At 40.9% G+C, this 26,213-nt stretch overlaps 1 protein-coding gene across 1 annotated transcript in view; it reads left to right on the top strand.

The window, feature by feature from the left end:
- The first annotated feature begins 3,000 nt into the window (after positions 1-3,000).
- cltca (clathrin, heavy chain a (Hc)) overlaps positions 3,001-26,213 on the top strand; it is a 63,804-nt gene continuing 40,591 nt past the window's right edge. The window contains exons 1-3 of the mRNA XM_080210792.1: positions 3,001-3,142; positions 3,258-3,402; positions 23,417-23,624. Of these exons, the coding sequence (XP_080066918.1) occupies positions 3,361-3,402; positions 23,417-23,624 (250 nt within the window). The 5' untranslated portion in view covers positions 3,001-3,142; positions 3,258-3,360. The remainder of the gene's footprint in view (positions 3,143-3,257; positions 3,403-23,416; positions 23,625-26,213) is intronic.

Genomic DNA, 26,213 nt, shown 5'->3' with positions numbered 1-26,213 from the left:
TCCCACTTGCTGTGCTCCACAATTAATGGCTGCTGTCTCAGCTTTCAACTCTGGAATTCCCTCCCTAAACCATCTCCAAGATGCTACCTTGCTGCCCAAGCTCGCCCTAATGTTTCTTTCATTGGCTTGGATATGTTGAGATATTAAAAGTATTACTTAAATACAAATTGTTGTATCAATAACTCCTTACCCGCAAATCCAAACAGTGACAGCTGATACTCTCCAGCTGTTCCCCCCCCCCCCGTACCCTGTGGTCAAGTCCAAATGCCTTCATGATGAGGTAAAATAGTAGCAAAATAGGAAGTGAATCCTGTGCTCCAGACCCCACTACCTCATGCGAGGTTCTATCCTATACGCACAGAAGTTTATTTAATAGTCACGTAAGGCTAACATTAACACTGCAATGAAGTTACTGTGAAATTCCCCTAGTTGCCACACTCTGGTGCCTGTTTGGGTCAGTGCACCTAACCAGCACACCTTTCAGACTGTGTGAGGAAATCCATGCAGACATGGAGAGAATGTGTGATCGCCACACAGACAGTGACCCAAGCCAGGAGTCAAACCTGGGTCCCTGGCGCTGTGAGCCAGCAGTGCTAACCACTGCACCGCCCAAAGTCCTGCAGGTTGAGAATCAGCCTGTTCAGTCACATAAAGATCCAAGGCAGAAACCATGACACTGATTACACATCAGCCTTGAATTGAGGGACAGCCGATTTAAGTAGTTTTCGGCTTTGAAGGGAAGTGACTGAGAGATTACCACATAAGAGATAGTAAATGGTTGAGTAATCATAAATCCAGAACACCATTACAGGATAAATGCTTGACATCAATCCTATTGTTGTCTTTTACTTGTTGGAATGTGCTCCCACAACAGTCAATCAGAGCTATTTTCCACACAGATACACAGCACATGAAATGGAGTACATTAGAGAGAAAAAATAAGGGATTATTTAGGAAATAGTAGGGTGTATTGTTAAGTATTGAAAGGCATGTTGCACTGTTGCAGGTCTAAGCTTTCAGATGAAATGTTACATTGAAGCCTTGTCTGCACAATCAGGTGAATCTAAATTTATTTGAAGAGCTGGAAGTTCCCCCCAGTGTCTAACTTTTATCACTTTAGCAGCATCATCAAAAAGGATTATCCAATAAGAAATCTCACTGGCGATTGGACATGGCGTACAGGAAAGAGATAAGAGCACATAGTGAAATGGTACAATGACAATAATCTCCCCCTCAATGTCAGTAAAATGAAGGAGATAGTCATCAACTTCAGGAAGCGTACTGGAGGACATGACCCTGTCTACATCAACAGTGATGAAGCGGAGATAGTTGGGAGTGTCACGTTTCTCCATGTTCAGATCACCAACCACCCATCCTGGTCCCTCCATGCTGAAGCTATAGTTAAGAAAGTCCATCAATGCCCCAACTTTCTCAGAAGACTATGGAAATTCAGCATGTCTGCTACAACTCTCACCAATTTTTACAGATGCACCATAGGAAGTAGCCTTTCCAGATATATAACAACTTGGTATGGCTCCTGCTTTAACCAAGACTGCAAGAAAACTACAAAGGGTTGTGAATGTAGCTCAGTCTTTCATGCAAACCAGCCTCCCATCCGTTGACGCAAATACGTTGATTATCAGCCTGTAAACCCAACATGCCTGGTAGTACGTCGACACATGTCGACAATCCCACTGCCTTGGGGAAGCAGCAAGCATACTCAAAAACCCCATGCATCTCAGACATACCTTTCACCTTCTTCTGTCAAGGAAAAATTACAAGAATCTGAAAACACATCCAACCGACTCAAGACTCATCAGAGTTTTGAATGGTCCTATCAAATATTAAGCTGATCTTTCTCTTCTCCCTACCTGTAACTGCAACACTATATCCTGCACCCTCTCCTTTCCTTCTCCCCAATGTACTCTAATAAATAGTATGCTTTGTCATGTAATGCACAGAAAACAATTCTTTCACTGCATCCCAATACAAGTGACAATAATAAATCAAATCATTGTTTACAGGACATGCTATAGGGCAGCACAGCAGTTAGCATTGCTGCTTCACAGTGTCAGGGATCCAGGTTTGATTTCGGCCTTGGGCGACTATCTACGAGGAGTTTGGACATGTCTGCGTGGGTTTTCTCTGGGTGCTCCAGTTTCCTCCCACAGTCCAAAGATGTGCAGGTTCGGTTGGTTGGCTATGCTAAATTTCCCCAGAGTATCAATAGCAGGGTTATGGGGATAGGGTCTGGTGGGATTGTTATCGGTGCAGGCTCAATGGGCCAAATGGTCTTCTGCACTATAGGGATTCTATGATATGCAGATATGAGGCTGCATTTCTTTCTTTATGACAGTAACCATACTTTAAAAGTATTTCATTGGTGGTAATTGCTTTTTGAAATGTCCCGGGGGGGGGGGAGGGGCGGTAAGAGTTGTGAAAAGTGCTATGAGGTCTGAAGGCTAGAAGTCAAATGCCTAAACTCATAAATCCAATTCATGTATTTGCAACTGAGTTGCACAACACACCTATACTGGAATAAAAATAATCAAACAGTGAATAATATGATCCCCTGCTGAGAGAGGACACCACAACCTTCTAACATTGCAGAGACAGCTCCAGCTTCTCAATGAATGGAGTCAGGAGCCGGAAGTGAGGAGTGCAAACCCGGAAGGCGGGGCGGAAGTGGCGTCACGTCATGTGCCAATGATGTGGCAGATTATCAGCCCTCCGCCAAAAGAAAATAGTCCGGCCTTTACCCGGACAAAAAGCACGAATCGAGTGAATGAAACCCGGTCGAGAGGAGGCTGAACCGAATGTAATGGTGTTTTAGGGAGGAATGGAATAATAAAAAGGCGGCGGCGGGAAGTGTGAGGGGAGGGGAGGGGGAGGGGTTTGGTGGTGTAAGGAGCCGGAGCACTCCCTCTGCTTGCTGTTGGCCGCGGCCGAGAGGGGAGGGGGGAGGGCGGGCGACCGGCGGGGCGGGCGGGGGCTGTAGCGCTCCGCTGTTTCCGGTTTTCCGCCATTGCGGCTCCGCTGCGGCTCGGCCCCTCGGACCGTTTATAAAAGGAAGAGGCTGAGGCAGAGGGAGCAGGCCGGGCTGTGTGAGGGAGAGTGAGAGTCACTCAGCCTAAGCATACAGGTGAGACCCGAGTCCGATCAGCCCTTCCTCCCTCCCTCACCCTGTCATTGAGCGGCCGCCTGTCTCCTGAGGTAAAATTCGGTCTTAATAATATTTTTCTCTCTCACTCGCACAGATCCACCCCATTTCCCTGCCGGAGATTTGACTTGACGAAGCCGCCAGACCGAGGTGTCTTTTTTTTTTCTTCCCCCTCTCCTTTCCTTCACGTCGTCGTCGACATGGCTCAGATTCTGCCCATCCGCTTCCAGGAGCATCTACAGGTAATAAAAATAATCACTTAACCCACCCTCCCTCCCTCCCTCAGGGCTCCAAAGCCCGACCTTAGTTTCACTCCCCTCTTCTCAGGGCTCCCAAGCCTCAGCCCTGGACAAATGTCATCTCCACCCACCCATTGAAAACTTTCCTACAATCATCATCCTCCCTCTAAATTTTATAAACCACATTTGGCTGCTTTCTCTCTCTCCCTCCTTGTGCGCCCCCCCCCCCCCCAATCTCTTTGAATTTTTTTTTGCTTCTAGGGGAAGGTTCAACCTTGAATTACACCCTGACACAGTTTCCACAACGTCACCCGTATGAGGAAATGCCCATCCACTGGATTTTAATTTTGTTTTTTTTTCTTTCCCTACCCCACCCCTGGTCTTTTACCTTCCCTTCCTGGTGGCCCAGGAAGTACTGAGGCTGCCACAGGATGGGTGTTTTCAGAGGGTGGGGAAGGTTTTTGCCAAGTGCTGGAGCCCATTTAGTTCCCACCCACTCGAAATATTTCTCAAGCTTAACAGAAGGAGTAATGGGTTTTATATTGAAACTTTCTCCATGAACCCAAATCACCTGCATATTTTAATCTGAAATCCACCTCTTGATCCCCTTACTGTAAATTGCTTGCTTAGCATTTGTGGCCTAACATGACATCCTTGTGATGACTTAATGAAATTGTTTTTAAATGTCTGATTTAATTCTAGAGTGAAATATTGCAGTTGTTACCAAAGGGTCTTGCCTTCAGCTGAGCTTTCAGAGGAAGAATTTAGTTTCAAGTTGAATCACTTTAATGAATGTAGTGTATCTATGGACAGGTGCTGTTACAATGTTAAAGTGCAAATTTCTATTATACACCCTTGATTCTTTGCCAGATTTGCATTGTTTCATGTAGTTACATTAATAACATCCTGATGTTTTGTATCTTTTCAAATTTGGTTGGATGTGTCTATGACTGGTTCCCAATAACCAACAGATGTGGATTAGTCATTACCTGACACTAACCTGTAGTTTGCTTTTGAATTAAAAGCTTGATGTGGGTTAATTTTAAAAAAATGGTTATTTGAATGTAGAGTTCCTGCAGCTTAAAATCTAATGAAGTATTACTTGGACTAGTGTCTGGAATGTGGTGAAAAACCATTTTTGCAATGGCATGATATCATTGCTGCAAATGATTTTTGAAATTCCTTTTACCTGTGTTTTAACTTGTCAAGAGATGCCACTATTTTTTTGCTACCTGCTTAATTCTCTTCCAGTGTTTTTGGGAGGGAGGTGGAATGGAGGCAGAAGACATCACAACTCTGCAATAAAAACACTTTAAACTCTAAAAGATGCATTCAAATGTTAAATCTGCCTTTGCCCTGGAGGTGCTAACTAGATGTTGCTTGACAGCATTTAAGGATACAGTTGACATCAGTAGCTAAATGCTTTAATTTCTAACTTGATGGCATCAATCAAGGTTGTAGTCACGTTGGTACTTGGCTATTTTAACTAGATTCAACCTTGTCAACAAATTCCAGTTGACCTGTTTCTCAGATCATGTTTTTACTAAACTTTGTACTCATTGTTTGGGCTCCCTGTTTGCATAACATTGTCACAATTTAGTAAATTAAGCAGTGCTAATCAATTTTGCAAATGTTAGTCCAAAAACTATGCTGGTTTATTAACTCTGGACTTGTGCAACTTTCCTCTAGGTCCAAAGTGCAGAGAAGTTATTCCAATTTATACTGTTTGGAGGGGTGGGGGGATGTAAAACATATATGGCTGTTAATATGTAGGGTGATGCATGCACTTCACCTATCATGTAAATTCATAGTTGGGTGCAGCATTGATCAACATGATTGCATGCAGTGAATATCATATTTAATATGCAAGTACATGGCAGTATTGTATAGTATTTTATCCTAACTGCAGAAAATTTGAATAAGTCACATTCTTATCCTCCAGTCACTTGGAATATTTAAATGAGTGCATCTTGTGACCCCCTAATGAACCACTTCTTACCTGAGGATAGGCATCCAGTTCAGTCCTAAATATAGTAATTATATTTTTACAGGAGGGGGTGGCACATTCATTATCCTTGTAAATATCAGCCTGTCTAATTTAGTTTTCCTCCTCATTTGGTCTCCTACAACAAACATGTCTTAATTTCTCCAGCTAGCGCAGAATACAAATCTTCATGACCAGTCTATTCCATTCAATGACCACTAGCAGTGTTGGATTGCAAAGCAGCTGTGCTGCCTTGAGTAACTCCTTTGGCTTTTGGGTATATAACTTCAGCTGATCACCATCCCAATCCTTGATCTTTGTAGCATTATTTGCTTCTGCATTGATTTAATTCTGAATAGGGCCCAGCAAAACAAGGCATGCTTTGGCCACTGATATGGTCATCTGGTACTGTAGTGACTTTAAGCTGTGACTGGTGATTTAACCTGATGATCACTCCACTGCAGGCAAGGCTGAGAAGACAGCCTTCATGAACAGCCTCAGCTGGTACAAGAATTGAATCTGTGCTTTTGGCATTGCTCTGCATCATTAGCCAGTTGTCTAGCCAACTGACTGTAACCAACCTGCTTGCATGTTCTGATCTAGAAACATTGCTAATTAATGCAAGCAGTGAGGCAAATCATTGCTATTAGCAGGTGACCCTGGATGCCTGACCAAATAGTTTTGAAGTAATTTACTGGTTTCAGTGCATCCATTTTGCTTGGCCTTTATAAAATGGTTTTAGATGCAAGATTGTTACAACCAAAATTAACCAGATTCCAATGTTTTTCAGTGTAGGATACTAATTAGAGCAACTTCCAAATGTAGCACACTTAGCATACTTTCCTACTTGAGCTCCATGTTAACGTGGCAAATGTCTTGTACTGTATCAAATGGTTGTAATCAGTTGAACTAATTGTATTTGGTCTGGGTGATGGGAGGAATGTTAACATGTTACTGGTTTAACAGTTACATCACACTGGATGGGCTGCAATGTTTTGTAGCTAAACAGAGGCAATGTTGTCTTTTTCTCAACTGTTTATATAACGTCCACTGAAGTTTCAGTCAGTCCATCAAAGACTGACTCACCTGATTATTGTACCCACAGCTCCCACCTGCCAACTCACCAGATTTTCCAAGGCACTTGTCCTTGATCTAATTATTACTCTTAATTTGATCCTATTTCTAACTCTGTAAATAGGCTATGGAGGAGGGCCTCATGTTTATTTTCTACAGCCTTGTGCTCCAGCCAGCAGCTTCCTGTCCACTACTGTCCTGCAATTCTTCCTGCTCCACTGTACCATTGATAGCCTTCATTGTGTCTTTTTCAAATCTTGCTACATCTGCTCCACTTTGATTAATTCTGTATTCTTGGTCTAGATTTTCTTGGTTTCTGGGATGTGGTGTTGTGATACTACTTCCTGGTTTAGGTCAGCTTTTGTGAAATGTCTTTTGCTGCATTAATAGTTCTGAAGTTTTCTTGCAGTAATCTGGTCAGTCCTACAATTCCTGTGAAGAATCCAGAGCTCCTGCTTTCAGCTTTTTTTCTTACAGCAGGCTCTCCCTTGGCTGAAATTTGACTCGCTGTGCTCCATTGGCTTATTTTAAACTTGTTTGGGATTGAGGGAGAACTGTTTAAGTGATCTGCAGGTAATTGGTGCAGCAATTCAACTTGCCACAGATCAACTCTACAACTTCCTGTCACCCTAATGAGTGTAACATGTATTTGAATTCCATTTTTGGGTGTTGGTCTAGTGCTATAATTTTAGTGTCTGTAAAATGTCCAAAGCCATTTCATGAAGTGCCTTTTTGAGTAAAAAGCCCAAAAGTTTGGGGAGGGACTTCCAGAACATAGGGCTGCTGAAAGCTTTTTTGCAGTGACAGAGGGATGGAAATCAGATGTGCAAGAAATTAGAATTAAAGGAAAATGGGAATAGTATCTGGAGAAAATTGGAAGGAATGAGGCCATATAGGATTTAAAACAAAGGATTAACATGTGAATATCACCATGACCTTGTCTGGGTGGGTGAAGGGAAAGTGATACACAGATCTGAGCAAGGACATGGTCATCCCAAACTCTGCCTAGTTTATGCAATGTGAAATGGAATAGTGAAATCTGAAGGAACAAGCATTTCAGCAGCAGATGAGCTAGGCAGGCCAAAGAAGATGATGGTGCAGAGATGGAAATGGGTGGTCTTTATGTTGTGGACAAACTCCTTCTGGAAGGGGAAGTTTGCAGACAATCTCAGCCTCTGCTTCCTGTAATTACATAAAGTTTTTCTGCAATATATTTAATTCAGCTACAATACTTAGCGATGTGCTTTGAGATTCCAGATATCACTTTAGATTGTGGGGAAAGCTTTCCCCACTTTAGGCTAGGTAATAAAATGGATTTAAATCTTTCAGAAGCTTTGAAATCTAAACAGAATAGTGGCATTCACAACTATTTTTGATTCCCATTTTGTCTCATCAATTCACTGAATTGTGATTACATTACAAAAAACATTGACGAGCCTGATTTTAAATTCAAATTGGCTTCTTGACAAACCCAGCCACTTCCGGTAAGTGTCTGACACAGAAGGAACAGTGGATTTTTAAATGACTCCCCTTCCTGTGTATTTTGAGTACAAATGCAGTATTAATGTTTCCAGCTGTGTGCTTAGTTTTTGTTCCTCATTGGTTGTAGTATTTACTGACTAGCTCTTTATTGGTGCTGTATTGTCCTATTTATCTGAAGTTATAGCTGTTCACTTGGCAGCTAGTTCTCTGAAATTAACCCATGGCTCTAGAATTGGAATCTGTTTCCATTCTTCAGCAAAAGGCACATCACAAGCTTAAAACACATGCAGTTAGAATAATTGATAATCTACTGCCTGCATATTTTTGAATTTCCTAGCTTTCAATTCCATTGTACAAGTCAGTGCACACTGGCTGCTTTTGAACTTTTTTCTGTGGGAGCAGTCTTAATTGACTTTGGATATACTAAAAATATTTTTGCTCTTGGCACAGAATGGGAGATGCAGCTGCATCAGTGTTACCACAGCCCCTGCTATTTGCTCATGTATGAAAAAACATAACACTTGAACATTTTAATATTGGAATAGTTCTTGGAAATTAGTGAATGCACACCATAAGGTTTGCTGCAAAATTTCTAATTATCGCAGTCTGGGATATTTTACAAAGCTAACTGAGGGCATGTTCTCTACTTGTATCTTCCCTCATTCTTCAGCTTTTATATAATAAATAATCCCTTGGCATGATTTCTGCAATAGTGAAAACAAGGTTGTCACCTTCCAAGGTACCTCAATTTACCTTGTGGATTAATTTTCAAGTTAATACTTGGGCAAATGGTCAAAAGGTAGAGATTAGGGTTCCACAACTCAGTTTAAGGCAGTTTCAATATCAATGGTAGCAGTTAAAATGGGATGATTCAGCAAAATGACTAGGTGCTGATATTTGGAGGATGGTAAGTTTCAACAGAATGAAGCCCTTTGAAGATTCTCATCCTGGTTTAAATCCTAATGATCCTGAGGCATTGTGGGTTGCTGAACAGTGCATGAACAGGACTTGGTTTGGAATAGAGTTTTGAATGACAAATTGGAGACTAGCCAGGAGTGCACTGAGTCCAAGGAAATGGAATACAATGGTTTCTATCTTGCTTTGCTTCCTGCAGGAAGCATGAGCTTTGATAGTAAAATAGTGTGCACCTATGCTTGATTTAAATAAAAAATGCTGGGAATATTCAACAGTTCTGGCAGCATCTGTAGGGAGCTGGTATTAACAGGAGTCAATGTCACATGCTTTATTATTGCTTTAAATAACTGATATTATGCTAACAAAGGCAATTGTTAGCCCTGATGACACCAGCTGGCTAAAAGCAGTCACTGGTATGCTTGTTTCCTAAATTGCAGTACTTAAAATCCAGACATTTGAATGACTTGTTTTACTGGTCTAAACTCCAACTGAAGCAAGGTACAGCTATTGATATCCCTTAATCTTATTTCCACTGGGTGTTTTATACTCAAGATCTGGCTCTTTTGACTGCTTTGAGAAGCTATCACATTGTGCAAAATTTTCTCCTTGACCTGATCACACATTGATGCTGTTAATGAGCTGGTTTGTTCTAGCTGCAGATACTCTAACGTGGAGCAATTCCAGCATGGCTTCATGGGCCAAATTGTTTGAGATGGCTTTATGTGGAGAGTACTCTTTACCACCTTGGTATAAGAGAGCAAAAGCAGTTTTGTGGACCCAAATATTCATCAGTTTAATTTGTTGTCCATAGACCATCAGTTTTATATTGAACTGCCCCCCCTATCTTCCAATACACTTTAGCAAAAACAGCTTGGATCCCTTGTCACCTGAGACTGTCAAGTCATTGTCTTTCTCTCTTAGCATGGGACAAGAACTGATATCTGTTCAAAGATGAAATAAGTTCCAAACCCAAATTCTATATTGGTGGACTTGGATCTTGATCTCTAATCTTAATGTATCAGATGCATAACTGGTTAGTCATTGATAGTAATAAATGACACCTGAAAGGCAAACAAAGCTAGCTTGTCTCTTGGATAGGAATTTTGAAGCACTAGTGGGATTTGATACAGTACTAGCAAGCAAAAGGTTTGGCTGTTTGAAGTGATATTTAAAATTGGAAGAATGGCAAATCAAATAGTATGAACCTATTTCAGTAGACCCTCTCACCCCTTCTGATCCTTTAGTCCCAAGAGCAATATCTGATTTGACTTTTGGCCTCAAATGTTCTTTGGTACTGAATTCCACACTCACCACTTTGGATTAAGAAATTTCTCCCTCTTCAAAGTTTACCCCCATATCCTCAAACTATCACATTCTTTCTGAATCTACCCTGTTTAATCCAATTAAAATTTTGTTTGAGCCCCTCTCGCTCTTAACTCCAGTGAATACAATCTTAATCTCTCCATGGCAGACCCTGCTGTCCCAGGAATCACCTAGTAAACCTTCACTGTACTCCAAGGAAAATGCATCCTCTAAGGACACCAACTGCCAGGTGTGGCCTCACTGACCCTGGAAAACTTCAGTAAGATGCCCTTATTTCTAGAGGATTTGACTATATGAAGGCCAACATACTATTTTACTGCCTGCTATACCAGTGTGTGCTTTCAGCAACTGATGCACAAGAGCACCAATCACTGAGTATCCACCCCCTCAATTTGCACCCATTCAAGTAGTAGTCGTTTTATTGCATATGCCCCCACACAGCCTGTCCAAATCAGACATCTCTGCACTCCCACTCAACCTTGTACCATTTCCAAATGATACATTTAGTTCCCTCTTCCAAATTATTAATGTGAACAGTTGCTGTCCTAGCATAGATCCCTACAGTACCCTGCTGTTCTCTACCTGCCAATCAAGACCCACTTATGCAAATTCTTTACTTCCTATCTATCTTGAGACATTACCTGCAATCACATCCATTTTTATTTTACCTAGTAGTTTGAGACTTGAGGCTAAATAAGCCACACCCATTGGTTCTCCTGGCCACACTAATTAAATCCTCAATTCAAACACCTCCACCATTATCCTCAAGCATTTTTATTCCTGTAGACCTATTTTTAAACTTGCTATTTTGACTCCAGACTTTTGATACTGGAAATCAATGAACACCAAGATCCATGCTCCACATCAAGTTAATGTCAAGTTAAAAATAGATTTGGATTCTGGTTTTATCCCTAGCCTCATTAGAGAAGTTGCTTCCCAAGTACCCAGACCAACCAAATTGGAATGGTGCAAAACTACCAAGCATCAGCTTCAAATGCTCCACTTGATCTACCTGGCTTCTGACTGGATTGGGAGGCATGAGGTAAATATGTTGGGCTGTTGACTAAACCATGGAGAATAAGCCCTCTGATCAAATCAGGTTAAAGCTAGAATGCAGTATATGGTGTAGGCAGTGTTTTTGTTTTGCTGATTGCATTCTACTCCCTGCAGCTGACAATTAAGTTGAGCCTCAGATTTTTGGCTTTGAAGGAATTTGATTTTTCTAGAACTTGGACAGCATTATCAAGACTACTGGTGGTTTATTTGGGCTGCCACTGATCTTGTTCATTGGTAGTCCAAGCACCCATGAAGCAATTGGAGGTACCGAGTACAGTCATGCATCTTGAGCTTGATCTAGTCTGTACTGAACAAATCTGAATTTTCTCTGCATAAATGTGGTTGGGATGTAGTTTGATTTGGTCATGTGGGTATTGCTGGCTAGGCTAATTTTTCAGAAGTTGTGTTGAGCCACTTTCTTGAATGCTAGTTGCCACTCAATCATACCTGGATGTTGACCAGGTTTTGGTGCAAATGGACATGGATTGTTTCAGTAGTACTGAACCTGAAGGATTGATCATTGAAGCAGCTGAAAATAGTTGCACCTGCATGTACCTGGGGTTTCCACAGCAATGTCCTGGGTTTGAGATGATTGACCTCTAATAACCATCACCATTGCTAGATGTCATTTTGCTAGGGCTTCTTGATGCCACACTTGGTCTCTCCTGAACATTAAGGCAGCATTTGACCAAGTGGCTGCCTTTGCTGGAAATGAGTCAGCTTAGCTGAAAGATATGTTAGTGATCACTTGGAGGTCAGATGCTTCCAGTCAATGCTCTGGTCAAGTTGTCTCCCTTAGGATGTTTGCACAAGTGCACTGTTGGCTGAGGCTAAAATCTGACCTCATAGGAAAGCCTTGCTCCTATTAGTCTAATGTGTTTTGGAGAATACTAAGCAGACAGACCAGAGAAGAACAGCCTGAGAGCTTGCAAGATACAACATTGACATGGCAAGGCAAGTTTTACTTGGTTGCAATGTAGGTCAATTGACAAACTGGAGATGGATACACTTTTTCTGGAGTGGTCATGGCAGTAATGAGCATGGTGAATCCAACTCCAGCAGTCACAATTGGTCACCTTGTTTAGAAACTTGCTAGCCTACCTAAGGGTGCAGATGACTGGCTTGTAACACAACAGCTTCCACTACAGAACAGAAGTCAAACCACTCTGATCAGCACTATGCCCCATGACAAACAACCCAGATGAGTTCTTCAGACAACTAGACACCCTGTTATCAGCAGTGAACAGTACCAACAAGCTGATCTTGGCAATTTCAGTGCAAGAGTAGGGTGTGACTCTACAACCTGGCAGTTATTGGGAGGCATGGCATGGATAAGTGTAACAGTAACTGCCTACTCTTAAAGTTCTGTGCAGCACATGACCTAATCACCAATGCAATCTTCCATCTGCCTACCTGTAACAGACCTGGATGCACCCCTGCTAAGCACTGGCATCTTATTGACTGTCATTGTCAGGAGAAGACAGGCAGGATGTCAGTGACCAAGGCCATGTGTGGTGCTGACTGCTGGACAGATCAAAGGCTTATTGTCTCCAAAAATGAGCTCCATCAGACCCAAAAGGTGTCCACAAGGAAGCAGGTTATAAAAGAATCAATGCAGCCAAGCTAAAGAACCCCCAATATAGCTTCAGCACTGGCTGAAGACTTAAGCTTGCACCCACACCTTGCAGGCAGTGCTGAGAACAACCTGGGAATACTTCAGGGATGCTGTCCATTCACTGCACTGAAGATGCTCAGGCCCTCTACCCACAAGCAGCATGACTGGTTCACTGAGATTGAGAAGGCTCTACTTGAAAAGCATCATCTTCATCAGGCCTGTCAGAACAAACTATCAGCTGCCATGAAAAATGCTTTTACCAGTGCTCACAGGACAGTGCAGAATAAACTGCATAAAATGCAGGACTCTAAGCACCAAGGCAGATGAAATACAAGATACACTGACAGTCTAATGGTTCTATGAGCATTCAACAGACCTCAATCTTGGAGTTCTCCTGAGTACAGATGGTACAACTCATTAGAGGGCTCAGCTACTGCAGAGATGGGCTGGACACTGAAGCTGCCCTCAACCAACCCTCATTAACAGTGAGGCAATAGACAGCATTTCCCAGGTTATCAACTGTGCCATGGATGACCCATTAGCAGAAGCCAAAGTCTCTCCAAAAGCTGCCCATCAGCTATCCAGTGGTGAAAACTGCAGGGCTAGAAGCCATACCCACAGATCTACAAAGCTGCTGGTCCTGTATCAAAGCTCACCAAGTTTCAGTTTTTTTTGGAAAGCAAGGATCCATTCCTCAAACTTAAAGATGCTTCCATTCTCTTGTAGAGGTATATAATTGTCAAGTATGCAACAACTACCAATGAATCTAACTGCTCTCCATCACAAAAACCTTCAAGTCCTAAATCTGGTCACTCACCTGGAGGTGGGCTGGCTTCCACAATATCCTCAGGACTAATTTTTTTTTTCTTTTTGCTGCATGCCAACTTCAGAAGTGTCAGGAGCATAATTGCAAGCTTTACACAACCTTCAACCTCAAAGCCTTTGACACTCCAAGACCTGTGGAGGATTGTCAAAGTTCAGCAGCCTGCCTGCTGTGCCCCCCCCCAATTCATTCACCAGTTCCATGATGGCCAGAATACTGGATGGCAGAGAACCCACAAGGCATTCAGTCACCAATGGCATCAAACAGGGTTCTGTGCTTGCACCCACAATGTTCACCATGATTACTGCCATGTTGAAAATGATGCCTTCAGGACAGTGCTAGAATCAGCCTCAAGCAGAGTGGATGGGAACCTCTTCAACCAGAGGAGACTTCAAGCTATTGCCAAAATGGAGACTCTTCTCAGACTTCCTCTTTGTCAATAACTGCACCCTGTATACTGGCTCAGAGCCAGAGATGCAAGTCAGTATGGACAAATTTTTCCACAGCTTATGACAAGTTTGGATTCACCAAAGACTGAAGTTGTGCACTGTACACAACCCAAATCACAATCAAAGGGCAGAAACTACAGGCAGTGGACCAGTTCACTTGGCAGCACCCTCAAGCTGTAGCTATTGACAGAAGTTAACTGTAGAATATCAAGGCAAATTCTGCTTTCAGTAGGCTGCTCCACTATGGGAATGTAAATCAGCCCAGTAACAAAACTGAAGTGCTACAGTGCTGTTACTCCCTTCTATATGCCTGTGAAACATGGACTGTATTAAAGGCATGCAAGACAGCTCAATTGTTTCCACATGTCTTTGCAGAATATTACACCAGATGGCAAGACAAAGTACCAGACACAAATTCTCAGCAAGTCTACCATGAGTCCACACAATGGCAGCACAGGTCATGGCATCTGGTATGCCAGATGAGCACATACCGAAGCAGCTCCTTTGGGGAACTCTGCTGGAAGATCTTCACATAGGCAGAAGAAACATGACAAGCCTTGATGATGTTGCTTGACAAACATGACCACCTGGGGAAACAGGCACACAACCACCCTACCCAGTCCTGCCTCATCCACAAGGGCTGTCAAGCTTACAATGTTAGGTGCATTGCTGAAGCACAACTTGAGCACAGGCTGTGCAAGTCCAGAGCCACCAGCACAGTGCATATACAAGTCTGTCCAATATGTGCCATGACATTGTGCCCAAATTGTCCTGATCAGTCATATTTTCAGACACTGCATCCAGCCTCAAGACATGGTGTCATGGTCCTCTGGCAACAGTCACTTATGGATTTAGCAGGTTCCTATTAGCCCAGCTCCTAGCTATCTTGAAGACTGTAATGCTTTTTTAGTATCCATAGAGTTAACCAGGTGGGTTAACTCCAAGTACCCACTTAACAATTAATCTCCAGGTGACCTTCCAAAAGTTTTAAGGCAATAAATGCTGGCCTAGACAATAATACCCAGATGCAATAACAAATTTAAGTCAAATCTCTATGGGTCTAGCTTGACTCCAATTAGAACTCTATCATAGTTTGGAGCCCCTGACTTCACCTGTGCATTTCTTCTCTTCTACTGACTTTGCACAAGTTGAACTAGTAATTAATGTACATGCCCAAAAATTCAAGTGAATACTTGGAGTAGAGTTGTAAAATGCTGGCCTAATTTTCTCATCAAACAGAGCTGGTATTTATTGGACACCATTTTGAAGCTTAGCCATGCATTGATTTTAACAGCTAGAAGTGCATCATTGGCAGGCATGCCTGTGTACTATAGGTGCATTTCAGACATCAACAGTTCCACCATTCTTGATCTACAGTTGTCACTAATGGGCAGCTTGAGCTCAACTGGTTCAATGTAACCACTTGTATTGATTTTTAGTGTGAATTTGCTGCCTCTAATCAAAAGTATTACACTAGAAGTAATTCAGTTGAGGAACCTCAGTCTCTGCCTTTTGCTTATCCACCCTGCATTCATTTGGAGGAATTTGTTTTCTGTTGGAAGAGCTTGTGGTTGAACATGACAAGTGGAATGACTATTTATTTTTATAGTGCCAACTGTCTTGATGCAGTGATTGCAGCAGGACATGATTTGTCTACTTCAAAGCTGGGAATCTGGCTTCTAAGTCTTCAAACTTAGATTTTGGTATGAATTATGACCTGCTAAATTAGTGCCCAAGGAAGTATGCCCCCATAGTATGGGTAAGAAACTTAAATTTGGGTGATGTAAGCCTTTCAGTTTTCCAGTTTGGGGTGGAAGATAAGACCACTGTCTGCAGGCTGCTTTCTTGACATGCAGTGCTCCAGAAGGGTGTGACAAACTTGCTACCTGACTAGCCCATAATGCCTAGTCAGAATTGATAAACTTGCGTCCTTTTTCTTGCTGCTGTGAATGGATCTGCTTCCAACTCAAGCACAAGTCAGCTTTACAGCATGGAAACAGGCCCTTCAGCCCAACTTGTCTGTGCTGCCCTTTTTTAAAAAAAAAACCCCTAAGCTAGTCCCAATTGCCTGCATTTGGCCCATATCCCCCTACCTTTACCCATATAACTGTTTTAAAATATTTTTTAAAAGACAATTTGTACCTGACTCTACTACTTTCTGGCAGCTTGTTCCAGAATTCACCACTCAAAATTGCCCATCCTGGACCCCCTTTGTGTATCTCACCTCTTAAAAGTATGCCCTCTACTTTTTTAAGATTTTCCTATCTTGGGAAAGATATTGACCATCTGGCTGATTTTATGCCCATTTTATAGACCTCAAATCACTCCTACAGTCAGGGGTGGGGGAGAACCCCCCCCCCCCCCCCCCCCCCCCCCCAATCTGTTCAGCCTCAACTCAAATGATCATGTCTCTGTAGCATCCTAGTAAATCTTTTCTGCAGTCATTCTAGTTTTAATAATCACCTTTCCATAAGTGACCAGAACTATACACAGTATTTCAAGTGTGGCCTTTGCCTTGTAAAACTTCAGTGTTCTGATAATGAAACCAAGCACACCAAATGTTTTCACCACTCTGTCCACCTGTAACTCCACTTTCAAGTAGCTCTGAATATGTATTCCTAGATCTTTGTTCTGTAACTCTCCCCAACCATTAAGTCCTGCCCTGGTTCAATCTACCAAAAAAATCACACTTGCCTAAACTCCATCTGCCATTCATCAGCCCAATGAATGTTCAGTATAGGTTTATGCAGCAAGTATAAAAACTTCCTGTTGGATAGGAGGAAGTGGTTTTCATAGTCTGTTTTAGAGTATTGGCTGTCTGAGGTGAAGGAATACATGCAAGATACCTGTTTGGTCACTGGCATGCTAAAATGTTTGTTACTGTTTAGTGTAAACATCACTTAAAACCAAGAACAAAGTGATTATAGATTAAGCTTTGGGGCATGTTCTTGACACTTCCCAAAATATACCAGTTTGTCTGCATTGGAGTCCAGTCACTTGGCTCCCCTGTTCAGTTATGATTTTGACAGCAGCTTTGCATCCTTCCTAGAATTCAGTGAAGTTCTTTCTGCTGATGGAAGCAACCTCCAGGAAAGTGGCAAATTTGTTCAGAGCTTTGAGCTTCCTGAAAGATATTATCTTGGCAGGAATGTTGAAGTTTTGGCACTTCTATTCATGACCAGTGTCCAAAAACTATTGGTCAGTATTTGCTTTTTACTCTGCACTTATCTTGAACAAACATAGCTTACAGATCACAAAGCTTGGCATTAACTGGCCCTTTGTTCATTTTAGTTTTAGTTCTAACTTGATTTGTTTTAATCACTAGTCTGACCCTGCTGCACTGTCCCTCAGTGCTATACTGGTAAGAAGTAGGAGAGGACATGCAAGAACTTCTATATCCCATGTGGTGTCTACCCCATTTCCCTACCAGACCCATCTTGTTTCACTTTGATTTGGGACCTTGCATACAAATCAAAGTCTTAAGTTCACATTTAAACTCCATTTTAACAGTGTGCTTTAATGTTGCTAGTGTTTGTAATCCATTAGCTGCTCCCACCAACATCTCTCCTTTGTATCAAGCTTCTCTAAGCTTAACAATCCACCTGGAGCTATGATCCACATCAGCAAAACTAGATTATTGACCCACCTTGTCACTTCAGCCCTTATCTAAACTATAAACCATTCCCATACTTAGCCACCATTTGCCAATTTTTTGTTACCTGTTGTACTCATTGTCTATGCAACCAACTGTGGAATTGTTTGCCTAGTTAGTTACTTTGCACAGTTGCAGTCTTACCAATGATGCAGATTATCTTGCTGTGTCATAATGAAGCCATTTTTAAAATGGCTCAGTTGTAGTTGTAAGTTTGCCATAAATTGTTACTGAAGTATAGTACATACCTTCCAAACAGGTAATCTATCTTGAAGGAAAGAATCAATGGGTTAACATGCAGCAGCAAACCAAACCTACATATTGGGGTAAATTTTTAAGAATTGTAAAGTAGTGTGGGGGCAGCATGACCTGATCATGGTTGCCATGAATACAATAGATGCATTGGATTCCCCATTCAAAACTAGTACTGTATTTTCATTAGTAAAGTTTTTTTGTTTAAATACAACTAAACAAACTGGATTACTTTTCTAGGGATGGGCAAGTCCTGTTTCACTTGCTCATAACATTGAGCAATAGTAATTCCAGTTCAATTTTCTCAATTTAAATTGAATAATGGTTAACATCTTAGAGTACCTGAGACCTTCCTATACCTGACCCTAGGTGGTGATCCCATAATAAAGCTGACTGTGACACTGAAAATCACTAAAGCCTGTTAGCACCTTGGGCTAATTTATGGATTAGCCAGCACTAAGAACAAGACAGATTTTACTAAATGAACCACTGTTTCAGTCCTCCTGTATACTGATTTGAGTGGCCCTGTGGCGAGTGTGGAGCTATATTGACTAGCCGTTTAATTGCCTTTTTGATATCCATGCTGTTACTAAAATCCTAACTCGTACAACAAACAATTTACTGCTTGTAAGTGTTCTAATTAACATTGTTCAGAAATGGCTTTAGTAGTAGGACAAGCCTTCATCAGTGAGGTTGGAGCATTGGTCCTGATTCCTAGCCTGTTCATAAGTACTAGAATACTCTTTTTTTTTTTTCCATTTTGACTCCATTTTTGTCAGTACCATTTTTGGTAATTGAAAGCATCTTTGACAACTTGTATTACAAGACTTTTGCCTGTGAAGTTGCCATTTTTCCTTCTGCAGTGGAGATCAAAGTTGTTCATGGGTGCAAATTTTGAACTAATGTAACCCACCGATCAGAAAATTGGGAACTTGAGGTAATTTCCTTAAGGTGATTCTTGGACATAACCAAGTTGGTGGATAATGTGCTGTTTCATCCCTGGTAGGTAAAGGGATGAAAGGTTCAAACCAGCACTAGAGAGAGCTTTGCAGAATGCCACCCGAGACCCTTTTGTTTGGCTCACTATTCCAGCTTTAATCTTGTATGCTAAAGTTCCTGGATTAACTTTTGTTTTAGGTCATTTTCTTGTGTTTAGTCAAAACAAAGTTTGCTTCAATAGTTTGATTCCACATCTCCACCCTTGAAGGTTACTTGTGCTGGACTCAGTACTTGATGCTTGGAGTTAGCAGCATAGCTGCATTTCATTTTTATCCTTTTTTACTTGATTTTGCAGTGGAAAGGCTAGAAGTCAGCTGTAGAACTTGCACTGCAGTGGAAATCTATGAACTTTTCAAATCAGTAATCAAATACAAGCTTCTGGGCCTGTTGGAAAGTGCAAGTTTATCTAGCATTGGTGGGAGATGACCAATGTAACCACACCCAACTTTTGTTCCATGTTTAGTTTCTCTTGTAACCATGCAAGAAAAGGTGTGGTCACAATGTTACTTGTGAAGGTCATGCAAACCTTAGTTAATCACATCAGTGCCAAACAGAACAATTTTTATTGACTATGCTGTTTTCTGCTGGGAAGTAGAAATGCCAAGTATTTTCTGGTTTGTGGGGTAGTGGAAAAAGGCTTTAGTTAAACTTCAAGAATTTCCTAGGCTGTTGCTGAGCTCTGCAGGGATGATTTTAGTTTAGGTTTCATCCAAAAAACCCAGAATTTGCTGGACATCTGTTCGACCAAGCCATCAATTTGCCTAAAGAACTGGTAATCCTTCCTCAGACTTTGGTTTAGTTGAAGAAATTAAACATTACTGTTATACTAACGTCTGAATTAATTGCATTTCTGTTCTGACACCTAGCTATTCAACTTTGTAATTCAGTCAGTGTCCTGTTTTCAAAAGTTGAAGGCAGATGGTTGTGCAAGTAATAAAGCATCTTGGCTAGAGCACCTATTTCAGTCTGTGGTATTAACAAAGAATTGTAATTGTACAGTATGTCATTAGTGAAAAGTTTGCGCACTAAGTCAAAGCACACCATTCATGGAGGGTGCAGAATGTAATGTTGCAGTTATAACTAGGGTGCAGCTTAATGTAAGGTAGAGCCATTCAAAAATCTGGCAGCAGGGAAGAAGCTGTTTAGTCAGTTGGTACAGATCTCAACTTTTCTATCTTTTTTCCTGACAGAAGTTGGAAGTGTCTGGACTGCATGGGGTCCTTGATTATGCTGGCTGCTTTTTTCCAAAGCAGTGGGAAGGGTAGATGGAGTCAGCGGATGGGAGGCTGGTTTGAATGGACTGGGCTTCATTCATAACCCTTGAGTTTCTTGTAGTCTTTGACACAGCAGGAGCCATACCAAGCTCTGACAAAGCAGAGAATTCTTTCTATGGTGCATCTGTAGAAGCTGGTGAAAGTAGTAACAGACATGCTAAACTTGCAAACAGTACTTAAGGATCGAAAATCTAGGCCACTTTTTTTATAAAACAGTCCCTGTGCTGGATTTTTCTCACCAGCCTTGCTGAAAGATTGATTTTTGACTAATAGGATCAAGGATGTCAATTTGGTGGCTGGCTGGACTTGATTACTTTGGATTTTTAAAACCCACCAAGTCTTCCATGGTGACAAATACAACCTTTCAAGTTTAGCTCTTTTGGTTTGCAAGAAATAATGCCTGTTCCAACTTCTCTGCTGTCAATGTTTGAAATTTGGTAGCTGTTTGAACTTGAATGGAACAGCCTGGAGACCATGTGTATTATGGAAAGTGGTGTTAACAGCTGCTTGAGTTTTAATTGTGTGGAAATTAGAAAGTATGACCATTGTATCCTTATGTCATTTTTGATCTGAATGCAGTGGAATTCTAATGTAAATATGATATTCTTGTGCTGTGGTCCTGGATTAATTGCCTTGAATGGAAAATAGCTTCAGTGCAGAATGATCATATTGGGATGTAGATTCTCATTCTCAAGTTTCTAACATGGATCAGTGATATTCCAAGTTTGTGCATTCAACACTTGTGACTGACTTCAGTGCAGTGTTTATCAGATCTTTTTTGCATGAAGATGCCACAGCACTGTTCAAAAATAAATTCACTAGTGTCCTGGCCAACATTTCATCCCTCAACCTGAAGCAGATGTTCTAGTCACTCGTTTCATCCTGTTTGTAGGAGTCTGAGTGTAAATTACTTGTGATATTAGTGACTAAACTGCAAAGTGCATTTAGTTCTTCATGCCTGAACTAAGTTTGAAATGCAGGTGACAAAAGCAATCATTCAAGGTTACTTGCCCCTATGAAAAGGTCAGGAAATGTAGAAGATGACTGGTGCAACAGCACAAATTAGTGTTTCCTCAGTGCCAGCATTCCCTCACTTAATATTTCCAAATGCAGTTGTCTGGTTTGGTAGAGTTCCTGATTTTTGTACAATCTGACTTTGAAATAGTTTTACTCAAACACTGCAATTGTTAACTGCATAAATATTTGAGGCAATGGAGTGTTGAAGCCCACCCTCCCCTCTATCTTCAGAATTGACAAGTCAGTGCATGGAAATGTAGCAAGCTCAAGAACGTCCACAGTGCAGGAGGCCATTCAACCCCTTGAGCCTACACCTGGTGCACAATTATCCCCTATCAGCTAACCCCCACCACTTTTGGATTCTGAGGAAATGCACACTGCAAACTCCTCACTGACCTGAAGTGGGAATTGAACCCTGGTGCTGAGGCAACCTAAATAACATAATTCCCAACTGGTTTGACCAAGCTCCCAATCAAAGTTTGATCTTGACATCTGCAATTTAATTGGAATAAATGTACAATGCGTCAAAGCAATCTGATTCTTTGAATAATGCAGACAGATGGCAAAAACAGCATGCTGTCTGTCCTCTGATGCAAGATGTCTTTGCAAAAGACATGTGACTGAATCAAAATTGGTAAAACAATTTGAATTTTCACAGCAGTCACTGAAGGGATATTTATCTTTTACCAGCTGACTAGAGTTATGACTGTCTGCCAGATAACTTTTCAGTATTGTTAACCATGAATAATGTAGTACTCAACTGCTAGCTCTCCAAAGTGACCAAGGACAACTTTCTTGATCTCCATGTGTAGCTCAGTTACAAAATTGCTTCAGCTTGCTTTGTTTAAATTCTACATTTTGCAAGTGGAATAATCTCAAATGCAAAACTGCCATGTTGAGTGAGTCTTCATAAAGTACAACCAGTTGTGACTCTCTTCTACAGTAAGATGGGAATGTTTCAATAACATTAAATGTATTCTCTAATTTAACTTTCTGTATTCCACTGAAATTCATGTCCTAAATGCCATCTATGCATCAATTAGAATGAGATCTGGAAGAATGCCATATTAATGTCTCATGTTCAGATTTAGTACTGTTTGACATTTGAACTCTGGTGTTGTGCATATATTCATTCCAGAAGTGGTAACTTGCCACTGCCCACCTAAATTGAAAAGAATCTCATCCAACTCCAACCCCTCAAGTTGAGCATGATTTCACAAATCAAAAATACTTCTGTGGTGAGAATTTTAGTATTTGGGTCAGTGCTCTAAAATGGAGTATTGATCATTCATGACTGACTGGGGCACTTCAGTTAAAAATTGTCTAAACACCTGTTGCTCCCAACTCTAATCTGATATCCTGCAGCTTCCTGTTGCAGTTTGGAACTTCTGCAGTTTTAGATTTATATGAATGCAGTAGATTGCACTCATTTTATCCGTCAGCAGGATGAGTTCTCATTCTTTTAAAGATTGGTAACTTTGAGATGTGAATTATTTTAAACCTTAAATACTGGATATTCACTTCTGGTTAATTTTGACTGGATTTTTAGATTCCCTGGTTTCCCTTTGATTCTGATCAAGTTGCATAATTTAGACCTAGAACCAAACCTGTCTTGATCATTTTAAATATTTCCACTTGTATCCAGGCATTGTCATTGCAACTTTTCCATTGATACTGCAAGTATCAAACATTTGCTTGAGTATTGTATTCTGGCCTTCAGTCATTTCTTCAAGCCTGCTCTGGCAGGCAGTCTTACTGCATTAGCCCTGAAAGGCAAAACCAATTCCTGCCCATAATACTTGAGAGCCATGAAAGTGGAACTAATTGTCAATGCTAACTGGTGCACATGCTTTAAGTAAAAAGACCAATCATTTTTCAATTCTTGCATGCTTGGATGCCCTTATGAACTAGCTTCCCTTTTTCCTCATTTTGTGGGCCACCAGTAAAAAGTGAAACTTGGTTAGAGGCATAATTGAGCCAAAGAATAATGGTTTATTATAAGCAGTTGTAACATTGTAGAAATTTTCATTGTTTCCACACCTGTCCAGTAGCCTAGCTTTTGACATTGATGCATTTCTGGTTCATTGCCATTTTTGTTTCAGCTCCAAAACCTGGGCATTAATCCTGCAAATATTGGGTTCAGCACTCTAACAATGGAGTCTGACAAATTCATTTGCATTCGGGAGAAAGTTGGTGAGCAAGCCCAGGTGGTCATCATTGATATGAATGAACCCAACAATCCCATTCGCCGTCCAATCTCTGCTGATAGTGCTATTATGAACCCAGCTAGCAAGGTTATTGCATTAAAAGGTAAGAATGTGTTCATAATGTTTTTAGTTTTGTTTCATTGGGTATTGTATTTGGTTTAGATGGGTTTTTCTTTTGGTCTTTGAAATACAAGTTTGTGCAGACTCAGCCTTGTCACTGCATTGCAATTCAACTAAATGGTTTCCTTCATGAGCTTGTCCACTTTGACTAAAGCAAGTGCATGCCTTTCAATGGTTGGATGCACATGGAACCAAGCTGATTAAAGTAAAAATGAAGAGCAAGGCATCTTTGGCTGGAAGCATCTAGGAAGTAACACTTGAAATAAACTCCATCTCAAAGATTTTAATTTAGTGTCTAAATGCATCCTCCATCTCTATCCATCAACTCCTGTCTACCATTTTGATGTAGAGGTGCTGACATTGGACTGGAGTAAACACAGTAAGAAGCCTTACAACATGGTGTTGTGAGACTACTTAGTCTACCATTTTGGTCAATGAGCTGAGAATGTGTATTTATTAAACTTCCAGTTTGCACTAGACTTGAACCACACTAAATTTATTGAATTATCTTAACTTTTTAATTGGAAATTTCCATTACTTGGCAAAAGACTGAAAACAAATTTAGAATATTGTCCCAGTGCATGCACTTGAGGACATGAACAATCTTAGCATTCATATGAAGCAGGATTAGGGCATTTGACTGCTCAGCTTGTTCTCCCATTTTCATTAAGGTGGTCATTGTGGTTTTAGTTCACTTTCTTACCCCTGGTAATCTTTGACTCCCTTAGTCAAGAATCTATCCACTTAATATTCACCATCTTCCCAGGGACACGAACCTCAACTTCTAACTTAAATGGGAGACCTATTAACCTTTAAACTGGTGACCCACACAGGAAGCTTTAGATCCTGGGTTTCATAACTGGAATCTTGAAAAAAAACCTCACTGTTAACTGGTCTGGCTTGTGCGCAACTAGTTTCACAATGTGGTTGGTACTTAAACTGCTATTGGTTCTGTCTCCCTTGAAGGGTGGGTACTGAATGGTGACTTTGCCAGGAACACATTTTGAATGAAAAAGCTAATCTCAAGCTACCTGTGCTCCCTAGTGAAGGAACACTTGGTGTCATAGGATAATCCTGTTAGTCTGCTCCATCACTGAATGTAAAAGGGAAAATGACAAATGATCTCCTTCCCTGTTCTTGGAGGTTCCTTTGCATACTGTGTAAATGTAGTTAGCTCATTGAAAGTAGCCTCAGCAGTGTATTTAGTGGATGCAGTGGTAGTACAACATTAACTTTCAGTGAGCTAATAACATGTGAATGCAGTGATGTGTACAAATGTTTCTTCTAGTTGGACCCATCTTGCAAAATAAACTGGGGTGATGTATGGTGTGCCACTTCCAAATTACAGAAATCCTAAGTACTTCTTTAGCCTTGCAAACTAATTTGATGCTGTAACCTGGAAGTCCTAAAAGTAAATAGGATTCTCCCTATCCCATCTAGACACAAGATATAGTCTTGCCATATGATCAGAATAAAAGCTGCACTCATCTTGGGCAGATTTAAACTTATCACTTGGTAAACTTAAGTGTGGGGGGAAAAAAACCCTCTAATTTCTGACAGCTGAATTATTTTAAATGCACAATTGAGCTGCAAAACCCATGAACCCTAATTTGTGGAAAAAAAAACTTTCTTCCTTCAGCAGGAGTGCTGATTTACATCAGGACTTTATTTTTAAAGCTATTTTAAAAAAGCTTTGCTTTAGCTATTCACTTAGCTTCCCCTACCTAATCCCTGGATGTCTATTTTGTGTAAATGCATATTGCTCCAAACTTGCATACATGTATTCAAGAATTTTTCACCAGCTAGGTATGAAATTAAGTCTACTAGTGAAATGCAGTGACTGCTTTATCTTGCATCTGTTCACAAAGCAGTTGGAGATTTAAATCGCCAGGCAGCCTGCAAAAGGTTAACTTTTTATTATAGCTTTTTGTGACGCTTAATATCTGGAGCTTGTTTTACTGATTCAATTACTTTGCATTTCTTTACTGCTTTCTTTGTATAAGCAGATGGTGAGTTACTTTAAATCTAGACACATGATTCTGGTCCAGTTTATAAACTGTTGGGTTTCCAGCTGCTGTACTGGAAGACTAAACTGTTCCTTTATTTAAAAATTGAAGGACCCTATGAATTAAACTGACAAGCCTGAACATTTTGGTGTTTTTCTTTGTCAGTACTGATTTGATATTCTTGTGCTTCAACCACCTATGTGAAGGCTTGAGGCCTCTTTATGAATAGCTGAGTATGAAGAGTTACCTGACTGAAATTGAAACCTTTCTGGTTCCTAGCAGCTTGGGGGGTAATTAAAAAAATACAACTGAGTCCTGGTAATGTCAGGCATCTTAATCAATTTTTAGCTTGTGCTGATTATAACACTGGTTACATCCCCACAGCTTGCAATGCACAATTCTTTGTCTCCATAGGTCTGAATTCTGAAACAGGGTGAGGGAATGCAAATTGCACATTATGAACTGGATCAGAACAACCATGAGCCTGAATTTTGCATTTTGAATTCTATGTAGTGTTGTGTACAACTGGATATTTGGGATGGGAACAAGCACTAAGCAGTTGGGTT

This window comes from Carcharhinus amblyrhynchos, chromosome 23, assembly GCF_965287045.1.
Source record: "Carcharhinus amblyrhynchos chromosome 23, sCarAmb.v2.hapA, whole genome shotgun sequence".
Taxonomy (NCBI): Eukaryota; Metazoa; Chordata; class Chondrichthyes; order Carcharhiniformes; family Carcharhinidae; genus Carcharhinus; species Carcharhinus amblyrhynchos.
The sequence above is the reverse complement of the archived record's forward strand: the minus strand, read 5'-3'. Positions and strand labels throughout refer to the sequence as shown.